The 22819-nt window shown below is 33.0% G+C and overlaps 5 protein-coding genes across 7 annotated transcripts; 2 read left to right on the forward strand and 3 right to left on the reverse strand.

Moving 5' to 3' along the window:
• Nucleotides 1-480: 480 nt before the first annotated feature.
• Nucleotides 481-3211, reverse strand: LOC105948891 (F-box/LRR-repeat protein At4g14103). 2 transcript variants are annotated; one of them, XM_012972147.2, is made up of 5 exons: nt 3021-3211; nt 1470-2442; nt 1230-1385; nt 873-1157; nt 481-735 (listed from the first exon to the last, which is right to left on the reverse strand). In XM_012972147.2, the coding sequence occupies exons 1-4, from the start codon at nt 3026-3028 to the stop codon at nt 882-884; spliced, it is 1413 nt and encodes a 470-aa protein (XP_012827601.1). In that variant the 5' UTR covers nt 3029-3211; the 3' UTR covers nt 481-735; nt 873-881. The 2 variants fall into 2 exon arrangements, with proteins under 2 accessions (XP_012827601.1, XP_012827599.2); XM_012972145.2 differs by having other exon boundaries at nt 1470-2477; nt 3021-3131.
• Nucleotides 3212-4245: 1034 nt separating this feature from the next.
• LOC105948717 (aspartic proteinase CDR1) lies at nt 4246-4932 on the reverse strand. Its single transcript, XM_012971945.1, has one exon. The coding sequence runs from the start codon at nt 4930-4932 to the stop codon at nt 4246-4248; it is 687 nt and encodes a 228-aa protein (XP_012827399.1).
• Nucleotides 4933-6199: 1267 nt separating this feature from the next.
• LOC105948715 (AP-5 complex subunit zeta-1) lies at nt 6200-11629 on the forward strand. Its single transcript, XM_088811468.1, has 16 exons — nt 6200-6490; nt 6610-6750; nt 7006-7097; nt 7813-7909; nt 8157-8200; nt 8371-8459; nt 8554-8645; nt 8733-8879; nt 9178-9325; nt 9470-9546; nt 9776-9847; nt 10255-10302; nt 10391-10518; nt 10640-10796; nt 10887-11088; nt 11227-11629. The coding sequence occupies exons 1-16, from the start codon at nt 6380-6382 to the stop codon at nt 11274-11276; spliced, it is 1695 nt and encodes a 564-aa protein (XP_088667594.1). The 5' UTR covers nt 6200-6379; the 3' UTR covers nt 11277-11629.
• A 4332-nt stretch (nt 11630-15961) lies between these two features.
• LOC148766103 (uncharacterized) lies at nt 15962-17229 on the forward strand. Its single transcript, XM_088811838.1, has 3 exons — nt 15962-16731; nt 16836-16895; nt 17019-17229. Exons 1-3 carry the CDS (start codon nt 16303-16305, stop codon nt 17106-17108), a joined length of 579 nt encoding a protein of 192 aa, XP_088667964.1. The 5' UTR covers nt 15962-16302; the 3' UTR covers nt 17109-17229.
• Nucleotides 17230-18929: 1700 nt separating this feature from the next.
• Nucleotides 18930-22034, reverse strand: ETFALPHA (electron transfer flavoprotein alpha). 2 transcript variants are annotated; one of them, XM_088827516.1, is made up of 9 exons: nt 21872-22034; nt 21345-21527; nt 20719-20930; nt 20458-20621; nt 20135-20296; nt 19906-19958; nt 19509-19649; nt 19172-19329; nt 18930-19085 (listed from the first exon to the last, which is right to left on the reverse strand). In XM_088827516.1, the coding sequence occupies exons 1-8, from the start codon at nt 21944-21946 to the stop codon at nt 19252-19254; spliced, it is 1068 nt and encodes a 355-aa protein (XP_088683642.1). In that variant the 5' UTR covers nt 21947-22034; the 3' UTR covers nt 18930-19085; nt 19172-19251. The 2 variants fall into 2 exon arrangements, with proteins under 2 accessions (XP_088683642.1, XP_088683643.1); XM_088827517.1 differs by having other exon boundaries at nt 19509-19669; nt 21872-22030.
• Nucleotides 22035-22819: the final 785 nt, after the last annotated feature.

The raw sequence follows: 22819 nt of genomic DNA on the forward strand, positions 1-22819 counted from the left end.
ATTCCAAAGCTGATGTTGGATTCATTTGTTTGACCCCTTTAATAATACTATAATACTACAACTCTTTAATTTTTTTTTTATTGTGTAATGGAAATAATGCAAAATAAAATAAAACTCCATAAAAAGGTCACAAAAGTGACTTGCGCAGCATCATGTTTTTCTTTTTTAATTATTATTAAATACCAATATTAAAATATGTGTAGGTGACTAGCAAATTATTATGTGATAAAGAAAGATACATCTCCCTTTAACTGCTGACCCTCTATATCATATTCCACTTATGAAATAGCATATTCTGACTAAAGCTCTAAGCTGCCATTAATTACAAGCTTCTTTCATCTTTTATTGTATTTAGATAAAATTATTTAAATTGAAAAAAAAAAGAAAATTATTATTTTTTTAATATCTCCATATAAAGTTGATTCAAATCCATCATTAGTAAATGAAAAAACATGTGAATTTAAATTGGACAAAAGCATGAATAACCAATACAAAAGCTATATATATATCTATATTTTCTGATCAAAAAAGCATCTATGAATCAAGATATGAGCCTCAATTCTAACAAGTATGAGCCTCAATATACATGAATCAACAAAACATTCAAAAAGGCTATATATGACAAACACAAATTCTTTACTCACTTGCCACAAAAAAAGACAGACAACCTTCGACCACGTAACGTATTTGACGTACTCGAAGATGTTCCAATGTCCAAAAACTTGCTCTCTTCCCCTATCAATAAAAACAAAACTAAATAATTATTAAAAAAAATATCAGGTGCTCAAACTAGCCAAATAGAAGAAATTAATTGATTACCACTTTTACGAGAGTAAAAGCGGGAAAAAAAAAAGATTGGAGATTTTTTTTACCAAAAAAAGCTACGTCGTGATTAGTAGTGCACAATGCAAGGAGCCTTTGGGAAGTGCATGCAATTGTTCTTTTATCTTCCATTGGTTCATTTGATCCTTCGAAGAATTTTTGGACCAGTAAACATTCATTTTCTCCAACACGACTGCGTTTTTCAGCAAAAACCTTAAAAACCATATTTCTGTATTAGTTCCACAAAAATTCGTGTAGTCGACTGTCTTGAGACTGGACAAGGCACAGTCCGGCAACAACTGCATCCCCGAATCATCTTCACATTGACCAAGTCCCTGAATTCAAGAAAACAGTTAATTCACTAACTGAGTACCTTTTAAATGATAATGCTGTTGAATTTGGCGTACCTCACAGAAATGAAGAAATTCTAGTTTCAGCATTCGTCGGAGCAATTTAATCAACAGTTTGATCGAATGTTTCCGAAATTCACCCCTCAACTCCAAGAAAGTCAGGTTCTCAAAGTTCGGAAGATTATCCATCATGTCCTCCGCATGAAACAGAGCCTTCACCAAAGAATAGGGATATCGTTAATTATATTTTATTTTTTATTTTATTTTTTTAAAAAGGGCTTCTCGTGAGATGGTTACCTCAATGGTGCCACTGGATATTCTGAGGCTACTAACATTTACGAGCCCACCAAACAACTTCACAGTTCGATGACCAATCTCCCGCCGCCTCCCACTAAGTGTGGGAATGTTAATCAATGCAAGAGCCGAAGATGAATGACCGTAGATATTGATCTTGTTCGATAAGTAGCCACTGTACTTGAAGAATATCAAATTTCCAGCATCAATACTGATCTCACACCCACGAAGATCATCAACAGAACAAAACGGTAAATCGTCAATTATCAAGATCTTGAGCGAAGGTATCGTTATGGAGATTCTCTTGAGATTCATCCACTCACAATCCAACACAGCCAGCTCTTCAAGAAAGGGGCAACTAGAGAACAAACTTTGCACCGTGTTATTATCATTCGGAAACGTAACAAGACGGAGGTGCAATGTTTTAAGGCTCGGAATGGATATACGAGGTGGCAGATGGAGATTGCAATTCATTTCTAACTTTATAACCGTGAGGATTTCATTATCGAAAACACATGCAGGTAATACGAAGGGCTCCTCCACAAAAAGACAAAGATCGAGCTCTTGTACGTTTTGTTTGACTGCGGATAATATCCACTCGTTGACTCGAGATGCACTGAAACACACACGGCACGAGAGCCGGAATCTTTTGACATTGGATTTGTCTCTTTGTAGAAGAACTTTGTCGACGAAGTTCATGAAACACGTCACATTTATTGAATGGCGAAACTCGAACTGACTTGAATATAATAATGAATCATCGAAGTCTAAGATGGGAACAAAAGTCCATAAATACTTCCATCTTTTGGATAACACGGAAGTTGCCACAGCCTCTTTTGTGGGAAGATACGATAGAATGTGATCGAGAATGCAATCGGGTAAAAGGCTGATACTGTCATAACCACCATTAATAGCACTCTGCTCCTCATACACCTCTTTTACATTGAACCTTCCCATCGATTTGCTGTTCATATTTCTATCGAAAAACAAAAAAAAAATCGGTAACAAGTCCTGTAGTTTATTCAATGTAATGATTCTGATCAGCAAATAGAGAAATACAGAAAAAAAAATTAGAACAAATAAGGTTTCATGTAGAAATCAACAGTAAAGGGGCTTTCTGCTAAAATAGAATATTTCCAATTTGAACTTGGAAAAAATCTTCAATCTACATGATTACACATTCAAAGAGCATACATTGGCACACAAAAAAGAAAAAAGAAAAAAAAATTAGACACAGAATTAAGAGAAGCAAAAATCGATGGAATTAAGAGATGCGAAAATCGAATTAAGAAACATTTCTCGAAGAAATGAGCACAGAAAAGCATGCATTTCTATAATCAAATAAAACCTATGGCTGCCCCTGAACCCTACGCCACTCTTCCCCAAATATAAGCAGAACATTCATTATAGAAAGATAAAGTTACTTAGTTACAATAGAAGAAATAAATTACTCATTTGTAAATTAAAGCAAGCAAAACAGAGCTCTGTGTGTGTGTGTGTGTGCGTGTGTGTGTGTGTGTGTGAGAGAGAGAGAGAGAGAGAGAGAGAGAGTACAGGATCATGCTCCGAAGCGGCGGAAGGAGGCGGGGCGGGGGTGGTGGGTGAGGGATAACGTGAAGCGCGTGGATTGTACGAAGCAGCAGAAATGAATAGTGATGCGGCGCGAGCTCCACGACAAATGCGATTTTGGTTTAATTAATTATTTCAAGGAAACACGTTTTATAATTTACGTTTTTACTTCATATAAGGAGACTCACTAAATTCCAGTTACATATAGAAAAAGGAAAAAGAAAACAAAATCAAATAATTAGGATTTTATTACTTGCTCCTTACATTTTACATATATTACTATTTTTGTCCCCTCTATTTCTATATTATATTTTATTTTAATTTTTGAGTAAATTTCTATATTATTTGGGGAACGATATTTTTTGGGGAGAAAAAGTAATGTTTATCCTAATTTTGGAATGAAATTGTACCGTTAAGATTCTATTTGAAAATGTCGGGAGAAGAATTTGAAAAATAAAATATAATATTAAATCTAAGGGTGGTAATTGGTAAACGAGCCGAGTCGACTCGCGAGCCTTATTTATTATTATTATTTTTTTTTTTATTATTTTTTTTTTATATGTTATTTTTATTTAAATAATGTATAATAATATAAAACATTATAGAAATAAATACAAATATTAAAAATATGTATAATTACAATTTAGATTATATATTGTATTTTATTAAAATAATTTTAATAATAAAATAATAATTAAAAAAATATTTAAAAAAAAAGGCTTGAGCTCGAGCTCGAGCTCGAGCCAGCCAAAAGAGGCGAGCTCGGCTCGTTCACACCCCTAATTAAATCCCTCTTGTTTGTTTCTCAATTTCGTCGTGATATTCAACACATGCCGTTGTGGTTATTAAAATCGACGATTCGATTCGATTTGAACCATCTTCAATACAAATCATTGAATATATCTTAAATTTTAAAAAGCCGTACGAGTATAATACTATATTAATATACAGTGCCTCATAAATACGTGTACATTATTTAATATATTAATATTATAACATTTTTAAGGAAACTTAAAATAATCTTACGATTTACGAACAATTTTGACAAAACAATTCTCGATTCGATTCATACAAGCCTATAATAAAAACTAAAAATCAAGGTGCCATTTTATTTAATCCAACATGCAAAAAAAAAACCTAACATACCACAACTACATTTGCATGCAAGAAAGAATACAGAAACACTACCACAAAATACAAAGATCAAAACTCATGCTGGATTTCTATCACTAGCAACACAATCCTCGGGCGAAAACGAGACAGTCCCCTTGTTCAAATCATACGTAAACCTCGTATTATGCTGCTGCATTGCCCCCAACACACTCACCCCGTCACTCGGCACAATCCCGATGCAAAACAAACTCTTGTCCTTATTCAAAAGAAAAACCTTTTCATACCCAACCCTAAAATCCGCGCCACCCGCGAAATGAAACGTCATAGATACAAGCACTTCCTCCACCTTCAACTTCAACTTCGGAACCATTTCATAGCAAAGGTCGAATTTTTGCACCGACTTTTTCTTGAGCTTAAACTTATCGAATCTATAAGCAAACACCTTTTGAATTCTAGCGTAAGCCGCTCGATTAATTTTCGAGAATATAGTGCTTGTGTCGATGACAAAACCCGTGTTTCTCCTAGTGGAGGAAAATCCGTCCTTGTGGTTAATTTTCAGCCGTAAATTTCCGATACTTATGTCGATCAACTCCAACGCGTACGCGTGAGGGTAGTAAAGATGATGCACTAATGGTGTCGTTTGTACTTGTCCTTTACCTTTGATGATGTCATTTCCGAATCGGAGGTACCCTTGTGATTTAGAGCTCGAAAACAAGCAATAGGAGAACCGCCCTCCGATTATGGCGGTGATCTGACTGATTAGCGATTCCGGCGACTTATTCATGGCCAAAACCCCGCCTGAGTTTTTAATGCTCTCTTTTGCGCAACCGAAAGTTAGGTTATTAATGTGCGTTATCGTGTTTTTTATTGTGAAAAACAAGAAATTCTCGCTTGAGGTTTTCCCCAAGGTGGATCCTCCATTAGGGTATGTGATGTTGTAGATGCAGTCTGGCTTCTTTGGTTTGAAAATCGAGTTGTTCTTGCAAATAGGGCTGTCGTGGGGGATTTTCTTGTAGGTACGTGATTTTTTCGAAACGTAGGGACTTTTTCGACATTTTGTCCACGTGAGGGGAGTTGCAAAGGTGTCCAACGTTAGGTACACGTTTTGATTGGGTTCTCCGATACCTAATTGGACCATGAAGTGGTCCCCGGAGTTCTTGAATGGACCCGCAATTTTCGACTCTTTTTCGGAATTTTTGGGGATGAGCTTGAGTTTGAGTCCTATGAGTTCTGATGTTACAATGTGGAGGAAGAGGAAGAAGAGGAGGATAATAAAAATTGAAAATATTTGAATTTTTTTAGTCATTTTATATTATTGTTGGTTCGTGAGAAATAATGATTTTAATTTATTTATTTTTAGTTTTTAGAGGGATGAAGTTGTGGATTGATGAGTGTAATAAATTTGAACATATCTCTAGTTTGGAATTTAAGTTAATTGGACATGTGGAAATATGTTCTAGCCTATAGATAAAGCCATAAAATCTAGAAGGATTTGTTCACAATAAATGTGTCACAGTTAGTTCCGAAAATCGGATGGGTCAAGTTGGAATTAGCACTTTTGAAAAAAAAAAATCAATTTTTTCGAAAGCAAAAAATTAATTGTATTTTAATTTTCAAATACATTCGAAAAATTCAAAAAATTCGGATCAAAATTCTTTTATCCACATATAATATAAAATACATAATAATATTAATATTATAAATGTAATTCTCGGAAAAAAAATCATTTTTTGAATTAATTTTTAAAATATAAATTGAATTGAACTTCTTGCATATGCCCCCTTGTACTTTCAATATAACACATGACCCCCTTATATTTAAAAAAAATATTCTTCCTAATAAGTGGAATATCATAGGAGGTTATGTGTTTATATTAAAAATATAAAGGGGCCATGTGCACAAAGTTCAAACTACAGGGGATTATGTGCTTATATTGAAAGCACGGGGGGTCACGTGCACAAAGTTCAGATTACATGGGGTTATGTGCTTATATTGAAAGTAAAGGGGGTCACGTGCAGAAAGTTCAAACTATAGGGGGTTAAGTGTTATTTACCCTATTTTAAAATTAATGAAAATCTTATATAGACGAAGAAGAAGAACTGGTTCAGTATATAAAATCGAAGCAATTGAAAACTCGCAGCTTCTCAGCAGTAATGAAATTAATAGAGATTTGAGATTTCTGGAGTTGCTGATTGCTCGCTGCAACTCAAAAGTAGTTTCGTGGAGGGAAAATGGCGGATCGTGATAAAAAATGGGATTTTCATCTCCGGTCATTGTCTTCCTCCGCTAGAGATTCCAATTACGCCACCGACCCGGCTTCCGATCCTTCGATTCTTAATTCGGTTGATTTTACCTCTTTGAACTCGTAATCTATTGTCCGATTCTTGTTATGCACACTGGGTGTACGCATTTTGCCGATTTTTTGTCCGAATTTTACTGATTTTTTGTGTGGATTGCATAGGTCAAAGGGGTGTATGAACTCTGCAGAAGCGAGAAATCAGAGGAACACGTTGCGAGGATTTACCCCCAACTGAACAAAATATTTCAGCGATGCGTTGCTTCAATTTCGCAGACTCAAACTTCCAACGGTCTTCTTTTGCTGGTATCCTATTTTCCTTGTTTTTTGCCTGCAAATGTTTTCTTAGATTAGATATTAGAGTGTGTTTAAAGACTCAATGGCGAATTCATGTTCGATATGAAAATTTCTCTTGTTTCCTTTTTAATTCAATGGAACTGCATTGTGATACAAGAGTAGTAGAGTTTTAGTTTGTGAGTTTCTATTATAGGTTCTAGGTCCTTTTTTGTTATGCGTGTTATGCTAATCGCTTGCTTATGATTTACTTCCTCTGCCATTCAGGCGATTCTTCAATTTTTTCTTGATTTTGGAGATAGAGTTTTACATGATGCCGAACCTAGTCTGAGGACATTTTTCCGTTCGTGTTTGAGTCGGTAAGGCAAATTTAATGTACTCTTTTATTGGCTAGAAATGTTTGAAATGAATGGAGATATCATGTAATCTTCCATATGTTTTCCTAAATGGATATCCAGTGACAAATAAAATTCGAAAGATTAATATGCCAATTGCCAGAATTGGGAAATGAAATCTGAATAGAATTCAAGCTTCTGCTTGTACTCGGCATTTCTCCTGGGTCAGTAGATCACGTATAGTTTCACTCAGGATCATTCTTAGATTCCTGTTGTTCACGTTTTGCAGTGTGAAACTCATGTTGTTACCAACGTTGGATATTATTGGGAGCTTTAAATGTGTTTGATCGGCCTTTTCATTATTGATTTAGTAAGACTTAGAAAAAACAACAAACCTTTTTCTTAATAAATTGTGAAAATTCATCTCGGGATGCAGCAGCGAAATTTGATTTGGTATCGTTGTTTCTTTACTTTATGAGCAAGGAACTACCTAACAACTGAAATCTGCAAAAGCTATGAAATCTACCTGAATCAAACCTGTTTCTAAAATCTAAGTGCTTTCTTAGCTACAGTTTGTACTTCTCCTGGCCAAGTAAAAACTGATATGAAGGTCAATTCAACGGTTGTATCTTTTCTCCTTCCATTTTCTACCCTTGTATGCATTCTTTATTCATTATCTTATCTGAAATTATCAACTTGATAGTCATCATACACCTGCCCGTTTCTATTGTTCTTGCAGCGAGTTTGCAGACCCTGTTATTGCTGAAGCAACTCTTGAATTTCTGAGCTCAAACAAAATAAAACATCTGAAAACTTTTGCTTCATTACTCCCACAGGTATTTCTTTGAATCACTGATTATAGATGCTACTGATGTATAATAAATCTATCTTGATTATTTAGTATGTGAAAATATGCAAAGTAACGTTTAGAGAACTTCATTGATTAGTTAATGTTGTAGCCAAGATTTGCATATTGAATAAAGTAAGATATTAGTGAAAGCAGTATATTTGGAAAGGAACTCTTCTTTTCCCTTTCATTTGTCACAGCTTCGTATATGTCTCACATCTATTGCTAATTTGCAGTTTTTCCCCTTAATGCTGAAACTGATTGCATGGAATGGAGAGAAGTAAGTCCTGTATTGTCTTATAGGCTTTAGTTTTCCTTTTCTATAGAATTTCATTGGGGGCAAATGATCTTTATAGAATAAGTTGTGATTCAATTGAATATGTTTGCACTCATTGTCTTTTGACTGCAATTATCTTCTTTCAGTCAGCAATCAGTTTCTTTGTTATGCAGATTAGAAAACTTATTCTTAAGAGTTTTCTCGGGATTCATCTCACCTGGATCCTTGCTCCCCTTGCTTCCAGCCCTTGTAGACTTACCTAGTAAGTTAATCTATCTTGCTTTGACAAAACTATTTTCCAGTTATTTCTCGGCTATACTTCTATGTTGTGATGTATGTCTCTGTGTTTTGTCTAGTATTGGTTGTGGCACTGGAAAAGGTGGAAAAAAGTTCAGGCTCACTTGTAGGAAGCAGCATAGCTTCAATTCAGAAAAGCGCTGCTCCTGAGGTTGTGTGGAACTTTGAGAAACGAGACTAATGGAAACTTTCTTCTCTTTATAACTGATGCACTCACTCCTGTTTGAATTGAATACAGATGCTGCTCGCTCTCATGGATGAGGCATATACTGGGTCAACCATAGCAGACGGAGGAGCAGACTCTGAATCTGAAGATAGCGCTCCTATGGCTGCTTCTGACCCTCTCTTTCTTGATCTCCTCAAGGATGAGAATGATGGTCTTGCAGTATGGTCCTTTCTGTGCAAATGTTAGCATTAAATCAATGATATATATATGTTGTGGGGATGTTTTTGCATAATTTACACTTAGGATATTCACTTCTTACAAATGGGCTTCAAATGTATTCTCTTGTTTGTCTAATTGGCTACGCAATTTTTTTATGGTGCTACGATTTTTTTATTTTTTTACCAAGATTAAGTAGATTACTAGTATGACCTAACAAATTGGGAGAAATGCCTTGGGTATTAAATGTTTTAGTTTATTTGGAAATTTATTATGGTTAATCATTTCTGTGGTGTTTCAGGAGCGTCATTGGACCACTCCGGCAATGAGTGTAGCACTGCAGGCAGTAATTAGTACTCCCCTGTCGAATAGATTGAAAGAAGCACTTAAAATAGCACCGAGGCTTTTGGATTCCTATTTCGCATTAGCAGTTCAGGATGCCAATGATTGTATGTGTGATTTTCTGTATTTTTTTTGGTTGGAATAGGACTTACATCACTGACTTTTGTAGCTTGAGAAACTATTAAATATGAGCAAAATTGATTTTGCTGGACTTCTTTGTTGATTTTGATTTTGGTATACCTCTGTGTCAGCTTTAATATGTGCTTTGATTCCTCTCATTATGGCGAGATATTCCACATTATTTCCAGACAAAATTTTCTCGTACGAGGTAAACTTTTCTTCTTATTTTTCTCACTTCTGTATTTTTATCAACAACAATTTGTACTAGGAAGTCGAGTGTTATTTTTGCGGAATTTTTTTCTCTCTCTATTTTCATGCTATAATGCCGTGCTACTCCAAGATTAAGCATTTTGGTTTAAGTCTTTTATAAATCATTTATCAAGGTGATTTTCTTTCATTATGTGCCACTTATTTTTTTCTCTTATGTACAAGTACAGGTTCAGAGGAGGCTCTTAGAATTCATGCTTGCTGTCTTTCACCAATCTCCTCATTTCATTGCACTTCTTAAGGTATTTTTGACAAATTTCTCTTTAAATTTCATCTGCTCAGTGTCGAAACATGAAACATTGGACGCAATTGAGATAATTGTGTGCTGTTGCAATTTTTTTTGATATTTGGTAGTCGCTCTTCATAATCATTTCAGTTTTGTTTCAACTCGTCTATCATTATGTCATGCCACATTGAGGCACACGCGTAATTGCTTATACATAGTAGAGGGTTGAATTCAGCCTGAGCAGCTCAACATTTAGTGAGAATATTTTGAACAAAAACTCTCTCCGTAGCTCTAATTTTTGACTGGCATTTGTATGTTGCAGAATTGAAGACAAAAATTTGATTTTCTTTTTTATTGGTCGAAAGACAGAAATTTGATGATTTGTAGATCGAAACGGCACTAAATCTTGTACTTATTTTGCAGAAGCCTATAGTGGACAGACTTGGAGAAGCCTATGACAACCCTGCAAAGGTCCAAACCACAAAATTCTCTTTCCTTAAAAATAAATGGTGATTTCTCACTTCCACCACTGACAAAAAAATCTCTTACTCTTGTGCAGACTGAATTAGCATTACAACTATGTTGGGCCGTTGGGGAGTATGGAGGAGGTGGCGGATCCCACAAAGACGAAGCTCGTGAATTGTTCGAAAGTTTGGAATTACTCCTTTATGAAAATCTTTCTTCAAGGTATCTATATATATATATATATATATATATATATATATATATATATGTGTATATTACGTGAATTTGGTATTTGCCAATACTATCTCGATTCTCATATTTCCTAATTTTTTTTTATTGAAAGTCGGTTGGGTTTAGGTGAAACAGCCCATGGCTCCGGCAGTTCTAGTCACAGAAAATCTTCTCAGTCGAGGCTTCTATGTTTTGTTGTGACTGCAATAGCAAAACTAGCCACTTACCATCACGAATTATTACCAAGGGCTCGTGTTTCCTTAGCCAAGGTCATATTTTTTTTAGGACATTGTTTACATTAATTGCCATAGTTGATGTGCTTGTAATTTGGCATAATTTGGAATAAATTTATTTTGCAGGTTGCTCGTTCTCGTATTTCAGACCCGAGAGTGTGGAAACGGGCGCAGGATTATTTGGGTTTGATGAGTGAACCTGCGATATGTTTGTCTGTATTGGGACCCTCAAATGAAGCCGTACAATATCCAGGCACCGTTGATTGGACTGAAGGCCGTAAAAAAATGATTGCTCACATTCCATTTTACCTTCTAGGTGGCCAAGAAGGTAAATAAATTTTACTGCAATAAGAAATCTAAAATAAAATCAAATTGTGCGTCGAACTTCTAGAAATATATTGTAATCGTTTTTTTTAACCCCGTAAGTTGGTAAGTCCTTTTACTTTATACTCGTTCATTCTGGCAGGTCCTCCTTTCCATGATTTCTCGTTCGCGGATATTCTTCCAAGGGAGTAGTTTCGGTTTCCGGTGTTAACCTATATATTCCAATGAGCTGATTTTTTTAAGTTGCAACTGAATTTTCTTTGGTTGGATGTAACATCAAATTACCTTTTTTTTTCGTTTGTGTGTGGATTTTTAGTAACCCACAAGGAATTTTCTTTGGTTGGATGAAAACTACACGAACACTTCGAAGTTTTTCTAGGGGAGTTCGTGTGTTTTCACACGAGGACTTCATTTCTATTTGTGTGATTTCACGCGAAGCCTGAAAAGATCCTCATGTGAAATTCACGCGAGCTCGTGCTAATTATTTTAAGTCTAATAATTTGTTAACTATATTTATCTGAAAACAAGAAATATACATAAATGTTCAGAGTCTCTGAATTTTTAGAGTTGAGAGAGTTTCGGTTTTTGTAGAAAGTTAGAAAAATGAGAAATGAAACTACTGCTCCATATAAGTTAATTTCAGTAAAAGTCCCTCTGCAAATAGCATTTCAAGTGTTACTATTACTAATTTTTAATTCTTATATTTTTGGGTGATGATATTTAATATATCGTACTATATATAATAAATTAAATTGTGACAGATCATCGACAACACAAGACCACAAGATTGATAAATCGGGCGTTTAAAGTGGAAGAATTTGGAATGTCGTTTTAGCAAAGAGACATCAAAATTTGATTTTGAAAACTGCTGAGTTGTATCTCTTTGTCGTATTGCAAATATTTAACACACTTGTATAGCTTTTTTCGAAATGAATACTACTTTTGCCTAATTCTACTAATCATTTTATGTGTAAATTATGGCCGCTCCTGAGGTAATGTCAAATTACGAAAATACCCTTATATTTGTGTAGTTACAACTACTCCTGTCAACTATAAATCTTCTTATATTTTCACCCTTACGATGTTAAATTTAACAGAATCTTCTAGATTCCGTGAAATGTTCCGTACTGTGTACTCGATTTGTGCAAAAATACAGTTTCTGATGCACAACAATCTGATACACATCTTATGATCATCTTGTTTCAAAATGTGGAACTCGAATGTGATAAAACATGTACAAACTGGAGAATATTCCACACAATCTAGAAGATTCCATTAAATTTGACATCACAAGGATGGACGTGTAAGAAAATCCGTTGTTAAATGGGTTGCTGTAATTATCCATACACGAGGGATTTTTTCATAATTTAACATTATCTCAGGGGTGGTCGTAATTTACCCAATTTTTTTTTTTGTTTTTATTATTTTTTGTTGCTATAAAGAATTGGGTTTGGGTGGATATTATGGGCCAATGAGGAATGAGGAAAAAGGGGAAGGGTACAATTTGATGAAAAGGAAAGAATAGAAGAAAAGAAGCCCACAACATTGATTACATTTTGGATTATAACCATTTCTGTGGTTTAATACAAACTCAGAGCCCTCCACCATCTTTATACCTGGATCCACCATAAACAACAATGAAAACTATGTTCACCTGAAACTTGATTATCTCATCATCAAATCACAATATATGTACACTTGTACAAACATATATATCTATATATTATATCTATATATTATACTTGATGAGATCCTACGTCTGATAAAATTCACCATCTGATTTCAAAATCGTAAACTTACATAAATAGCTACCCACTAAGCACACATTCATATATGTGTGTTATTACGTGTAGATCAATAGTGTAAATTTAAATGGTGTATTTCAGCAGGTATAGGTTCTACAAAACCGTATCTACAAATGGTGTTTGATGTTTTCATTGCCACGTCATCATACCATCTAAAAATCACTGACATGTATTATAAAACATTTTTTCACGAAAAATCCTTGTATATATTATGAAGAAAAATAAAATATTAAAAAATGGCAATAAATAATTAATATAATGAAAATTAAAGTGAAGAGTGTTTAACCCTTTAATCCGGAAATAAGTAATAAAATATGTTGACCCTTGCACATAATTCATGTCACACTTTAAACCATCACTTTCTCCGTGTTTCCATAGAAATGATTCCCATCATCCAAACAATTCTTTAATTTCATTTAATGAATTTGCCGGCTGATATATTCTTATTAGCACTAATTTGATCAATTATCACTAAAAGAATTCAAATAAATTAGAGCGCGTTTGGTTAGGCTTATAAGCTGCTAAAAATAGTTTATACAATTTTTACAAGTTTATAAGTTATTCTCAAGTGTTTGGTGATTTTTTTTTTTAATCTTAAAAAATTCAATAAGCTGCTAGATGGCTTTTTTTTTTTTTTTTAAAAGTACTTTTACCCACCATTTTTATTGAAGATATAATAATGAGTAAAAATATCTTATAAACTCATTATCTACAAATAAGACGTAACAACTTATCAGCTCTTACAACATCTTATCAGATTTAAGAGTTTATCAGTTGTTTAAAATTTAGCCCAACGGGCTCGTATATTGATTAACTAGCTTTAACTAATCTTCATTAGTTAATCCAATTTCTTTTACTAATCTTCATTTGTCCATTTTAATCGTCTATCATCATCTGTAATTGAACTCCGTGCACTCGCGCCACATTTCCTCTAATTTAAATATTCGAATTTTGTCCAACTAAATTTCGAACAGTATTTTTTTAATTGTAATTCTTTTTTGTTTTCTTAATTTAATGCAAAATCTGAAATTAACTCTTGGAATTAATTTGTCCCAATGAAAGTAACAAGTACCAGAGTGGATTAAAGTAAGGAGATTTAAAGAAACCAAATTAGGATAAGAAATTGTCGTTGAGCAAAGAAACCAACATGAATCACTCAATTAATTAGACACCAATAATTGATGATGTTTTTTCTATAAATCAAAAAAAATTAAAAATTAATAATTAAAAGATTATAAAATAAGGATCACTCACAAATTTGTTGCAACAAGGTTGACAGTACACATCCTATTCTAATGTCCTTTTAGTTGAAAGTTTAACAGTAGAATGTAAATAACTAACATGAGTATGGGTGCACCACCTATATTGTACACTTCAATTAATTTTCTTGTTTTTTATTTGTTAACCTGGAGTTGGCTGTAATTGTCCATGTGGGCAGGCTCGGGTATGGACAGTTCATAATTGAATGTCGTGCACGTTTTTATGTGCTGAATGCACTTTAAAATTAGGGTTTGCGCCTTTCTTGATACCAATTGGTTTTACGACAACTGATAACGCCTGATGTCACTGACGGTGAGATTGTTAGCTTAATTCTAATCTAACCTTTCTTATTGTGTAATATATATTATATTAGTTGAGAATTTCTCAAATATTTTTTTATGTATGTATTACATTTAGATATTATAATCAAGATAATAAAATCACTATCATTTGTTAGGTTTTTGCCAATATTGTGTCTGTATTCATTTAGGTGTGCTACTAGGGTTTCGTGGTCAGACCTACTTAATTATCAAAATATATAATAGACTTCTATTTATTATTAATTCTCACAAAATAGGTGAATAAATGAATAAATAAATATAATAATTTGAAGGTATCAATGTCAGCTCCTAAAGAGTATGCAATTAATAGTTAATCTTATTTAGTCCGAAGCTCCCAAAAAATTAAAATACTTGCTTAAGGCGATTATATTTAATTAATTTCTTAAGCTATTATTGTAGCTCTAATGTCAATAGATCCATTCTTGATTGGGTCATTTTTTCTGTTTTGGCCAAAATATATTCCTAAATAAATGTGACTTTATTTTAGAAAAAATAAAATAAAAAACACTACAATAACCTTAATCATTTAATGATTTATAAGAAATAATTAATAGTTAGACTTGAATTAATAGGGTTAAAACAAGGAAAAAATAGATTTAATGCATTGTTGAAAATTTAAAGTGACAGATAAACAATTTTTTTTAAACGGGTATTATGAAACATAAGGAGTATTATAATTATGAGAGTAATTGATGAATCATTTTTCGTTTTATTTTAGATGAAAAGGTAAGATGACAAACATGCCCTTGGAAATTTGTTAGGCCTCGTTTGTTTGGATTTTAGTTCTTTGATATTGAATAATTACTCTTGTAATTAGGATTTGTTTTTTTAGCAAAATAGTCATGTACTAGTCTATAGAGGTTTGGTAAAAATAGTCCGAGCTTATTATTAATTATTTTTTCTGTTAAAAAAAAAAATTAAAATGCCAATTTGGTCCTAAAATGCAATAAAATTTTATTTGTGGCAAAAAAAATCTAAAATGCCATTTGGTCCTGTAATTTTTTTATTTTTTTGGGTTACATATCTCTTTCGAAGAACTTTTCACCTCAAAAACATCAGATGCCTCGGAAAAAAATCGAAGATTTTGCACAAAATCGAAGGACCACAAAAGCTATATGCTTCATTTCAATCTCTCTTTTTTTTCACTCGTACTAGGTATCGGTATGTACTTCGATTTCTTTCTTTCACTATCAGTTGCAAAAGTTAATTTTTTTCGTTATTTAAATGTTTATTGTACAAAGATAAAGATTTATAATGTGACAGTATATATGTATGTATGTATGTATATATATATATTTATATATCACCAACAAAACAAATCAAATAAATAATTAGTTAGAAAAATAAATAAATAAATAATTAGAGAGAAATATATAGTACAGGTGTTCATGACCTATGTAAACTTGTTCAACAACATTAATATTAATTCAGAAGAACAAAAAAAAAAAAAAGAATTAATGAATTAATTGATTAAACTGAACAAAGAAAATAAGATTTTGCAAATCTCATGGGATCATAGTTTAATCCCAACACCACAAAAAGGTCAAACCCTTGCAACTTCCATCTCAAACTGTTGGTCAACTCACCCATCTCAACTTCAAATGGGGCCCACAATCAAGATTCCCCCACATTATAATTCACATATTCTTCTTCTGCATAATTCCTTACTCAAATTCTCCATTATATATACATATAGTCCAACATATATATGTATAATTTCCTTATACCCTCATCTCTCTCTCTCTCTCTCTCTCTCTCTCTCTCTCTCTCTCTCTCTCTCTCTCTCTCTCTCTCATATATATATAAATACAAATGGAACCGGCTGGTGTAATTTGTCCTGATGATGGAGATGCAAGAATGGCAGAAGAAGATTCGCCAGAAGAGAGCAGCTGGACTTTCTACATCGAGGGTTTCATGCGCGACGACGACGACAACAACGACAACAATTATTCTTTGTCGTCAGCATCTGAAATGGACGAGAGCCCTTCTCTCGTTTCCGATGCAGCTTCTTCTGCAGTAGCGAAGAAGCTCTCGGGTTATTACAAGTGCGTCTGCCGTAGTAGTGCGGATGACGACGACGACGACGGTGGTGCATGCCGCCTAGGGTTTACTTCAGCCGCCGCCAAAGGCAGCATTAGGAATATGTTAATTAAGCAAAACAGTTTCAAGAAACAGAAAACCAAAGTGTTTATGGATTATGATTTAGAGGATACTGCAAGTTCTCCTGTAAATAGTCCCAAGGTCATATTATCATGCTCATCATTATTATTCTTTATTTATTATTTATTACTTATTTATTATTTATTTTTTTATCATTTTTTGTTTTGGTGGTTAATTAGCTGCAGGTTTCTTATATGAACCAGTTTATGAATGAGAAAGACAAAGCCAAAATTGATGTTTCAGAGGTAAATAAGCAATTTTATGAATTTTTTAAATTTTTTTTTTTTTTTTTTTTTTGAGGAAATGTTAATTTCTGAGCAATTTAATTATTTTATTTTATTTATTTTATTTTGTTTTTGTAAAAAAAGGTGAAAAGAAAGAGTTTTGGCGAGGGTGGGATATTTGCTGTTGAAAGAGAGAGTAACTACACAGACTTGCAGAAAAGGACCTATGATTGATTTATTAGTACTGCAGTTAATTATATATATATGTTTTAATTCATTTCCTTGGTTCAGTTTTCCTTGGTGGTATTATATATGCAATTGTATACCATCATAAATAATAAACTTTTTTTCTCAACCAATTACTTATTTTGATATATATATGCCATGATATATATAACGATGTGTGTGTGCGCGCGCGCGTGAAACCCTTAATATTTGATATTTCAGATGAAAACTAAACTGGTTTATATGCATGACTATATTTTTTTTTTAATAATAATAATAAATATTAATAATAATAATAATAATAATAATAATAATAATAATAATAATAATAATAATAATAATAATAATAATAATAATAATAATAATAATAATAATAATAATAATAATAATAATAATAATAATAATAAAGGGTATTAATTAATTAAAGGGAAGAGTAATGTGTATATGATTGGAGCAATATAATATTTACTGTTTCCAGGCAAGTTCATATATTCTCCTCACAAACAAATAAAATAATTGTCATGTTTCTGACATTAGCAATTTTGATTTGGACATTCGGATATTCTGTTTATGTAAAGTGTGCCTACCCATGAACTATTGAACCTTCCATCCCATCCTTTTTTCTTATTTTTTAATTTTTAATGGAAATAAATAATCAATTATTGACCTTTTAATGCTCTAAATAGCAACTCTGGGATTCTAAATATTTTTGCTCTCTTATAAAATCTACATTCATGTATAATATCTTTTTTTTTTCTTTTACTGCATTTTAGTAACTTGTTCTCTCCATTTTCGATTAACTATCGCTTTCGGAAAAAAGATGTTCGATACCATCTATCTCAGTAGAATCCCAATACTTTGCTCTCGTTAGTCGTTACTTGTAAATTATTTAAAATATTCTCACCAACAAAGTAAATAGTAATAAAAATTAAAGGAATTAAAGGAAAAGTCGGGGAACATGGTGTTTTCATTACCCATGCACATTTATTAGTTTTCTTAACACATTAATACGTATGCCAAAATCTTAAATGGTACATAATTTGATAATTTGAAACCGAAGGAGTATATTGTAGTTAATTATCTTTTTTTTTTCTTTTTTTTATTGTAATTTAAAAAAAGTTATCCATGAGGCTTTCTGGTCAACAAAATCCTTCTTCCTCTCTTTATAATTAACTGGCTTTTAACTTTGCACAAAGATTAAAAATTTCGATAAATGTTTCTTGATTTTAAGAAAAACAAATTAGAGAGACTAAAATAACCTAATAATTCAATGATATAATAAGAGAGAATTAATACTTAAGAGTTGAATTAATAAGGTTAAAATCGAGAATAAAACTATTTAATGTTGTATTAGAAATTTAAAATGACAAATAATATGTAATAATAATATTTATTGAAAAAAAAGACAGTAATTATGAAATTTTTTAAAGACAAAGTTGGTGAATCAATAAACAAAATCCATACCAATAACCAATAGATAATCTTTTATATATAATTCTCATCCTTTGACTATAATGACAAAGCTTCAACTCAATTAATGACATTTATCTACTTATATCGTATAAAGCAAACGTCACTCACCTATATATCTTACTAAAACCCAACATTTAATAAAGCTTAAATTGAAAGGTCATATTCCATCCATTCGGATACCATTAAATAAACAAATAAATTAATTAATTAAATAAAAAATATAAATAAAAAATTAAATAGAAAAATTGTGTGTGTGTGTCATGCCACATACCATTCAGATAATCAAATCATAGTTCATTTAAATGTTAGTGTGTGTGAGGAGAGAGAGAGAGAGAGAGAGAGAGAGAGAGAGAGAGCTGCACCTTTTCACAATACCTTAAAGCCATGTATGTTTATACATGTATTAAAATTTACAAAGATAATAGAGAGAGAACCAAATTAAATTTGAAGCATATGTTAATCATCAATACACCACCAGAATTCGACTAGTTAAACTCCGGAAATCACCTGTAACTGCTCGAACGAAACGACAAAGTCAAACTGCAGCAGTGATATATATGTATAGTCGAAAAAAGGGGAAGAAGGCTATGAATGAATACCTAATCGTACTGAATTATTTATTTTCAACTTTTTTTTTCCAGAAATTGGCGAGTCGAAAAGACCCTCGTCAGTCATCAGTCTACTTTTTGTCCGGAAGTTTCTCTAACAATTCCGGTATGACCTCAAAAAGGTCACCTACAAGTCCATAATCAGCAACCTGCATTTCAAGAACAGGACTAGTCAACTAAGACTAGGGTCTAAATATGCATGTTATTGTAAAGAATATTAGGGTTCAAGCAAATAGTGAACTCGAAAATATATCGACATATTACTTCCATAGTGGCATGTGATCTGGTTAGATTAGGGGTAGGGGGGGTGGATTGGTTTGACCAGAACCTGAAAAATCGGTGCATCGGCGTCTTTATTTACAGCAACAATGACCTTAGAATCTCTTATGCCAGCTAAGTGTTGAATAGCTCCAGAAACACCAAATGCCATGTACAAGTCGGGAGCAACAATTTTTCCAGTCTGACCAACCTGGTACGAGAACAAATCGACTGCATCACTTATATCAATATGAAACGCTCACAAGAATCATGCATAATTTATAGTTTTTGACTTTCAAGTTTTAGTTTTGAGCTCTATATACAAGAAATTTTCAACAATTTGGTGTAATGATACTACATGCTGTTAATCTGTGAAATAAATCACGACATGTTATAATGCGTTTCGATCCAGAAACATTAGTTAAAAAAAAAAGGAATCAGGTATTTCGTAAAATCCACCAAAATACCTGAAGTTCATTCGGAACAAATCCTGCGTCGACAGCAGCACGAGTGGCTCCAACTGCAAGAAATAGGACGTTGAGTTTTTCTAAGAAAAGATGCAAAGTAAAAGAGACTGGATACACAGAAGAAAAATAAAATATATAGATTGTAGAGTTTTAAGTCTAAACTTTAATCCAGTAGAAAATTGACGTAAACAACGGTTGACCCTATAAATGTAGGGCGGTTAAGAAAAACCTGCTGCTCCGAGTTTCTCAGCAAGCTTCTCTATCATTTTGAAATTCTCAGCACTTTTTAGAGCTCGCCCACCAGTGACCACAACACGGGCATTTCCCAAATCTGGGCGTTCTGTATCTTGAGAGGAAATGCTTATGAATTTTGATTTCCCAACTGCATCATCTGAAACAACAATCACCCATTTTCACTGTCACTGTCCCTAAGAAGACGATAATTATAATTAGAAAACCAATTCAGCCGGCCACTCCGTTTCTTCCATGCATGCGAGAAAAAGATGGGAATATTGAGAATATAATTTCTGCTAAGTAAATATTTCACACAACCTTCATCGAGGCTTGATGTATCAACTTTATCAACCGATGGGGCATTAGAAACTGAACCAGCTGAGGCTGGCTTCAACGGAAATGACGTTGACCTAATGATCAGCATGCAAGGGTCCGAACCAGTGTAGCGGACGGTACTAAGAGCATTACCAGCATATATTGGCCTGGCGTAAGAAAGAATGTGTGAGCAAAACTAAGAATGCTGCATTGTGAATACTAATGTGAAAAGAAACTCACACCGGGAAAACAAAAATAAGTCACCTGACAAAAAGATTAGACCCACTGATCTCAATTACGTCAGTGATGGGAGAAACATCAAGAAGTGCTGCTGCGCGAGGGAGAATGTTTTTCCCAAAGGAACCTGATCCGGTGATTATATGTGAGAAGCTGCCTTTCTGTTGCACCACATGCACTAGTTTGGCCCATTGTTCCGCTAAAGGATACGTAAACTTGTCCGAATCAGCAAGAAGGACCTGTACAGAGAATGTCGTGAGAAAATTCAATATCCAAAAAGAGTTTGATGACTTGATTTTCTTCTGCGGGCAATAGTTTCTCTTAGTTCAACCAACACTGGTTTCAATTCCACGCTATGCACCACTATACAGATCTTTCAACTTGCTACTTCTTCATTGAAACAGGTGAATACCCTTTATTTAAGTATCGCTTTTTTATTTTTATTTTTATTTTTTGAAAAAAATCTAAGTTGTAGAAGGTGAATTCCCTTCATAACATTTCTCACTAAGCACACTAAATTCTAACACGAGCCCTTCGCAGCCAATTGACCATACCCCATTCTTAAGTATACAACTCTCCTTAACTTACAACACAGTCGACTGTAATTACACATAGGCAACTAAAGAAACATCAAAATACAAAGCTCGAAATACCTGAGAAATCGAAGGATGGCATGAAGCAGCATGTTGAGCTGCTTCTTGTAAAGAAAGACCTGAACCCGCAAGCAGTAAAGATATCGAATTGTCATCGCCCAACAAGTTAGCAGCCTCCACTGCACTCAGTGTTGAAGCTTTAACAGAGCCTCCATCTTGTTCGGCCAGAACCAGCGTTTTGAGCTGTATAAAACAAGGAAAAAATATACAGTGTTGGAATTGGCACTGCCATTGTGCATCCAAACCCTAGCCTCTAAACAATCAACGAACAACTAGAAAACTAGAAAAATAAAATCCAACACACAGATCAACCTTTTTACTTCTAAATGATCAACTACATGAATTAAACAATCCATGGATTATTAACAAAAAAAAGTAAATTAGACTACAAAATCTCACTTGCATTAGATATAAATCAATAAAAAATGCAAAAAAAATGGGGAAGATGTGCTGCTAACGAGTATCGTGATTAGTGTAAAAACATAATTTCGTGGGGAATTAGGAATAAAACTTAAAGGAGGTCTTACAGATCGAGAGTACGGCGCCACGCGAGAAGAGAATGAATGATTTCGAAATGCTCCGAGCAACGTACGAATTGCCATTTTTTTTTTTTTTTTTTTTCCTTTTTTCTTCTCTTTTGAGTTCTTGGAGAAGATGAAAACAAGAGTAAAACGTCGTCGTTTTGATATTGGCCTAACTTTTTGTCTTCCTGGATTGAGTTGCCACGCAAGCAGTAGAATGCCAAAACTGGGCCTGATAAAAATTTAAACTGGGCTTAATCTCATTTTCGTTAATTGCGATCTAAAAAATTCTCATTTTGAAATAATTGGGCTTAATCTCATTTTGGACCCTTGAAATATGTTATTTTGACGCTTTGCACCCTTGAAATAAACTAATAGCACTCTGCACGATTGAAATACGATAAATTATTCACAATGTACCATGAATTAAATATTTAAAACTTAATGAGAGTAATTTCATTTTTTTATTTTTTCCAGGGTGCAAATAACAAATTAAATTGTTATTTTCTTCCATCCAACATAATTCCAAGCATACAAAATGCGAAAAAAGTAAAATGACAAAGAATTACTGAAACAACTATAATTTCTTATAAAAATAAATTATTAAATTAGTCGATTAATGGATTTTTATGTTATAATTAGTGAAAATAGTTGGTAGACATCTTCAGAAGAAAATATAATTTTCTAATAACTTGATACCGAAATAGCTCAAGAATATATTTTTGTTCTCTCTAGTTTTTGTAAAATATTATTTTGCAAAAAAATAATAATTTAAGGATTAATGAACAAAAAAAAAATTGATTTGACATTTGACATTATAAAAAGTACCACTAAAAATATTAACTTACATTCATTAGCTTTAAAAATTCATTCGGAGTGTATTTTACATGATTTATTGTATTTCGATTGTGCAAAAAAATGCCAAAATTTTATATTTTAAGAGTGCAAAGTGCG

The sequence above is a fragment of the Erythranthe guttata genome, chromosome 13 (assembly GCF_056151865.1).
Source record: "Erythranthe guttata isolate IM_541 chromosome 13, IM_541, whole genome shotgun sequence".
In the NCBI taxonomy this organism is placed as follows: Eukaryota; Viridiplantae; Streptophyta; class Magnoliopsida; order Lamiales; family Phrymaceae; genus Erythranthe; species Erythranthe guttata.

Bases quoted from the DNA above. Each gene is read 5' to 3' on its own strand.
- LOC105948891 (XM_012972147.2), bottom strand. The intron at 1,386-1,469 runs GTAACCATCTCA...TCTTTGGTGAAG, and splicing joins TATCCAGTGGCACCATTGAG to GCTCTGTTTCATGCGGAGGA. The intron at 1,158-1,229 runs GTACGCCAAATT...TCTTGAATTCAG, and splicing joins AATTTCTTCATTTCTGTGAG to GGACTTGGTCAATGTGAAGA.
- LOC105948717 (XM_012971945.1), bottom strand. From the start codon at position 4,932: ATGAATAAGTCGCCGGAATCGCTAATCAGTCAGATCACCGCCATAATC.
- LOC105948715 (XM_088811468.1), top strand. From the start codon at position 6,380: ATGGCGGATCGTGATAAAAAATGGGATTTTCATCTCCGGTCATTGTCT. The intron at 8,646-8,732 runs GTTGTGTGGAAC...AATTGAATACAG, and splicing joins AGAAAAGCGCTGCTCCTGAG to ATGCTGCTCGCTCTCATGGA. The intron at 8,880-9,177 runs GTATGGTCCTTT...GTGGTGTTTCAG, and splicing joins ATGAGAATGATGGTCTTGCA to GAGCGTCATTGGACCACTCC.
- LOC148766103 (XM_088811838.1), top strand. From the start codon at position 16,303: ATGGAACCGGCTGGTGTAATTTGTCCTGATGATGGAGATGCAAGAATG. The intron at 16,732-16,835 runs GTCATATTATCA...AATTAGCTGCAG, and splicing joins CTCCTGTAAATAGTCCCAAG to GTTTCTTATATGAACCAGTT. The intron at 16,896-17,018 runs GTAAATAAGCAA...TTGTAAAAAAAG, and splicing joins CCAAAATTGATGTTTCAGAG to GTGAAAAGAAAGAGTTTTGG.
- ETFALPHA (XM_088827516.1), bottom strand. From the start codon at position 21,946: ATGGCAATTCGTACGTTGCTCGGAGCATTTCGAAATCATTCATTCTCT. The intron at 20,931-21,344 runs GTATTTCGAGCT...TTCTCTGTACAG, and splicing joins GCCATCCTTCGATTTCTCAG to GTCCTTCTTGCTGATTCGGA. The intron at 19,650-19,905 runs GTATTTTGGTGG...TTCTCGTACCAG, and splicing joins TTGTTCCGAATGAACTTCAG to GTTGGTCAGACTGGAAAAAT.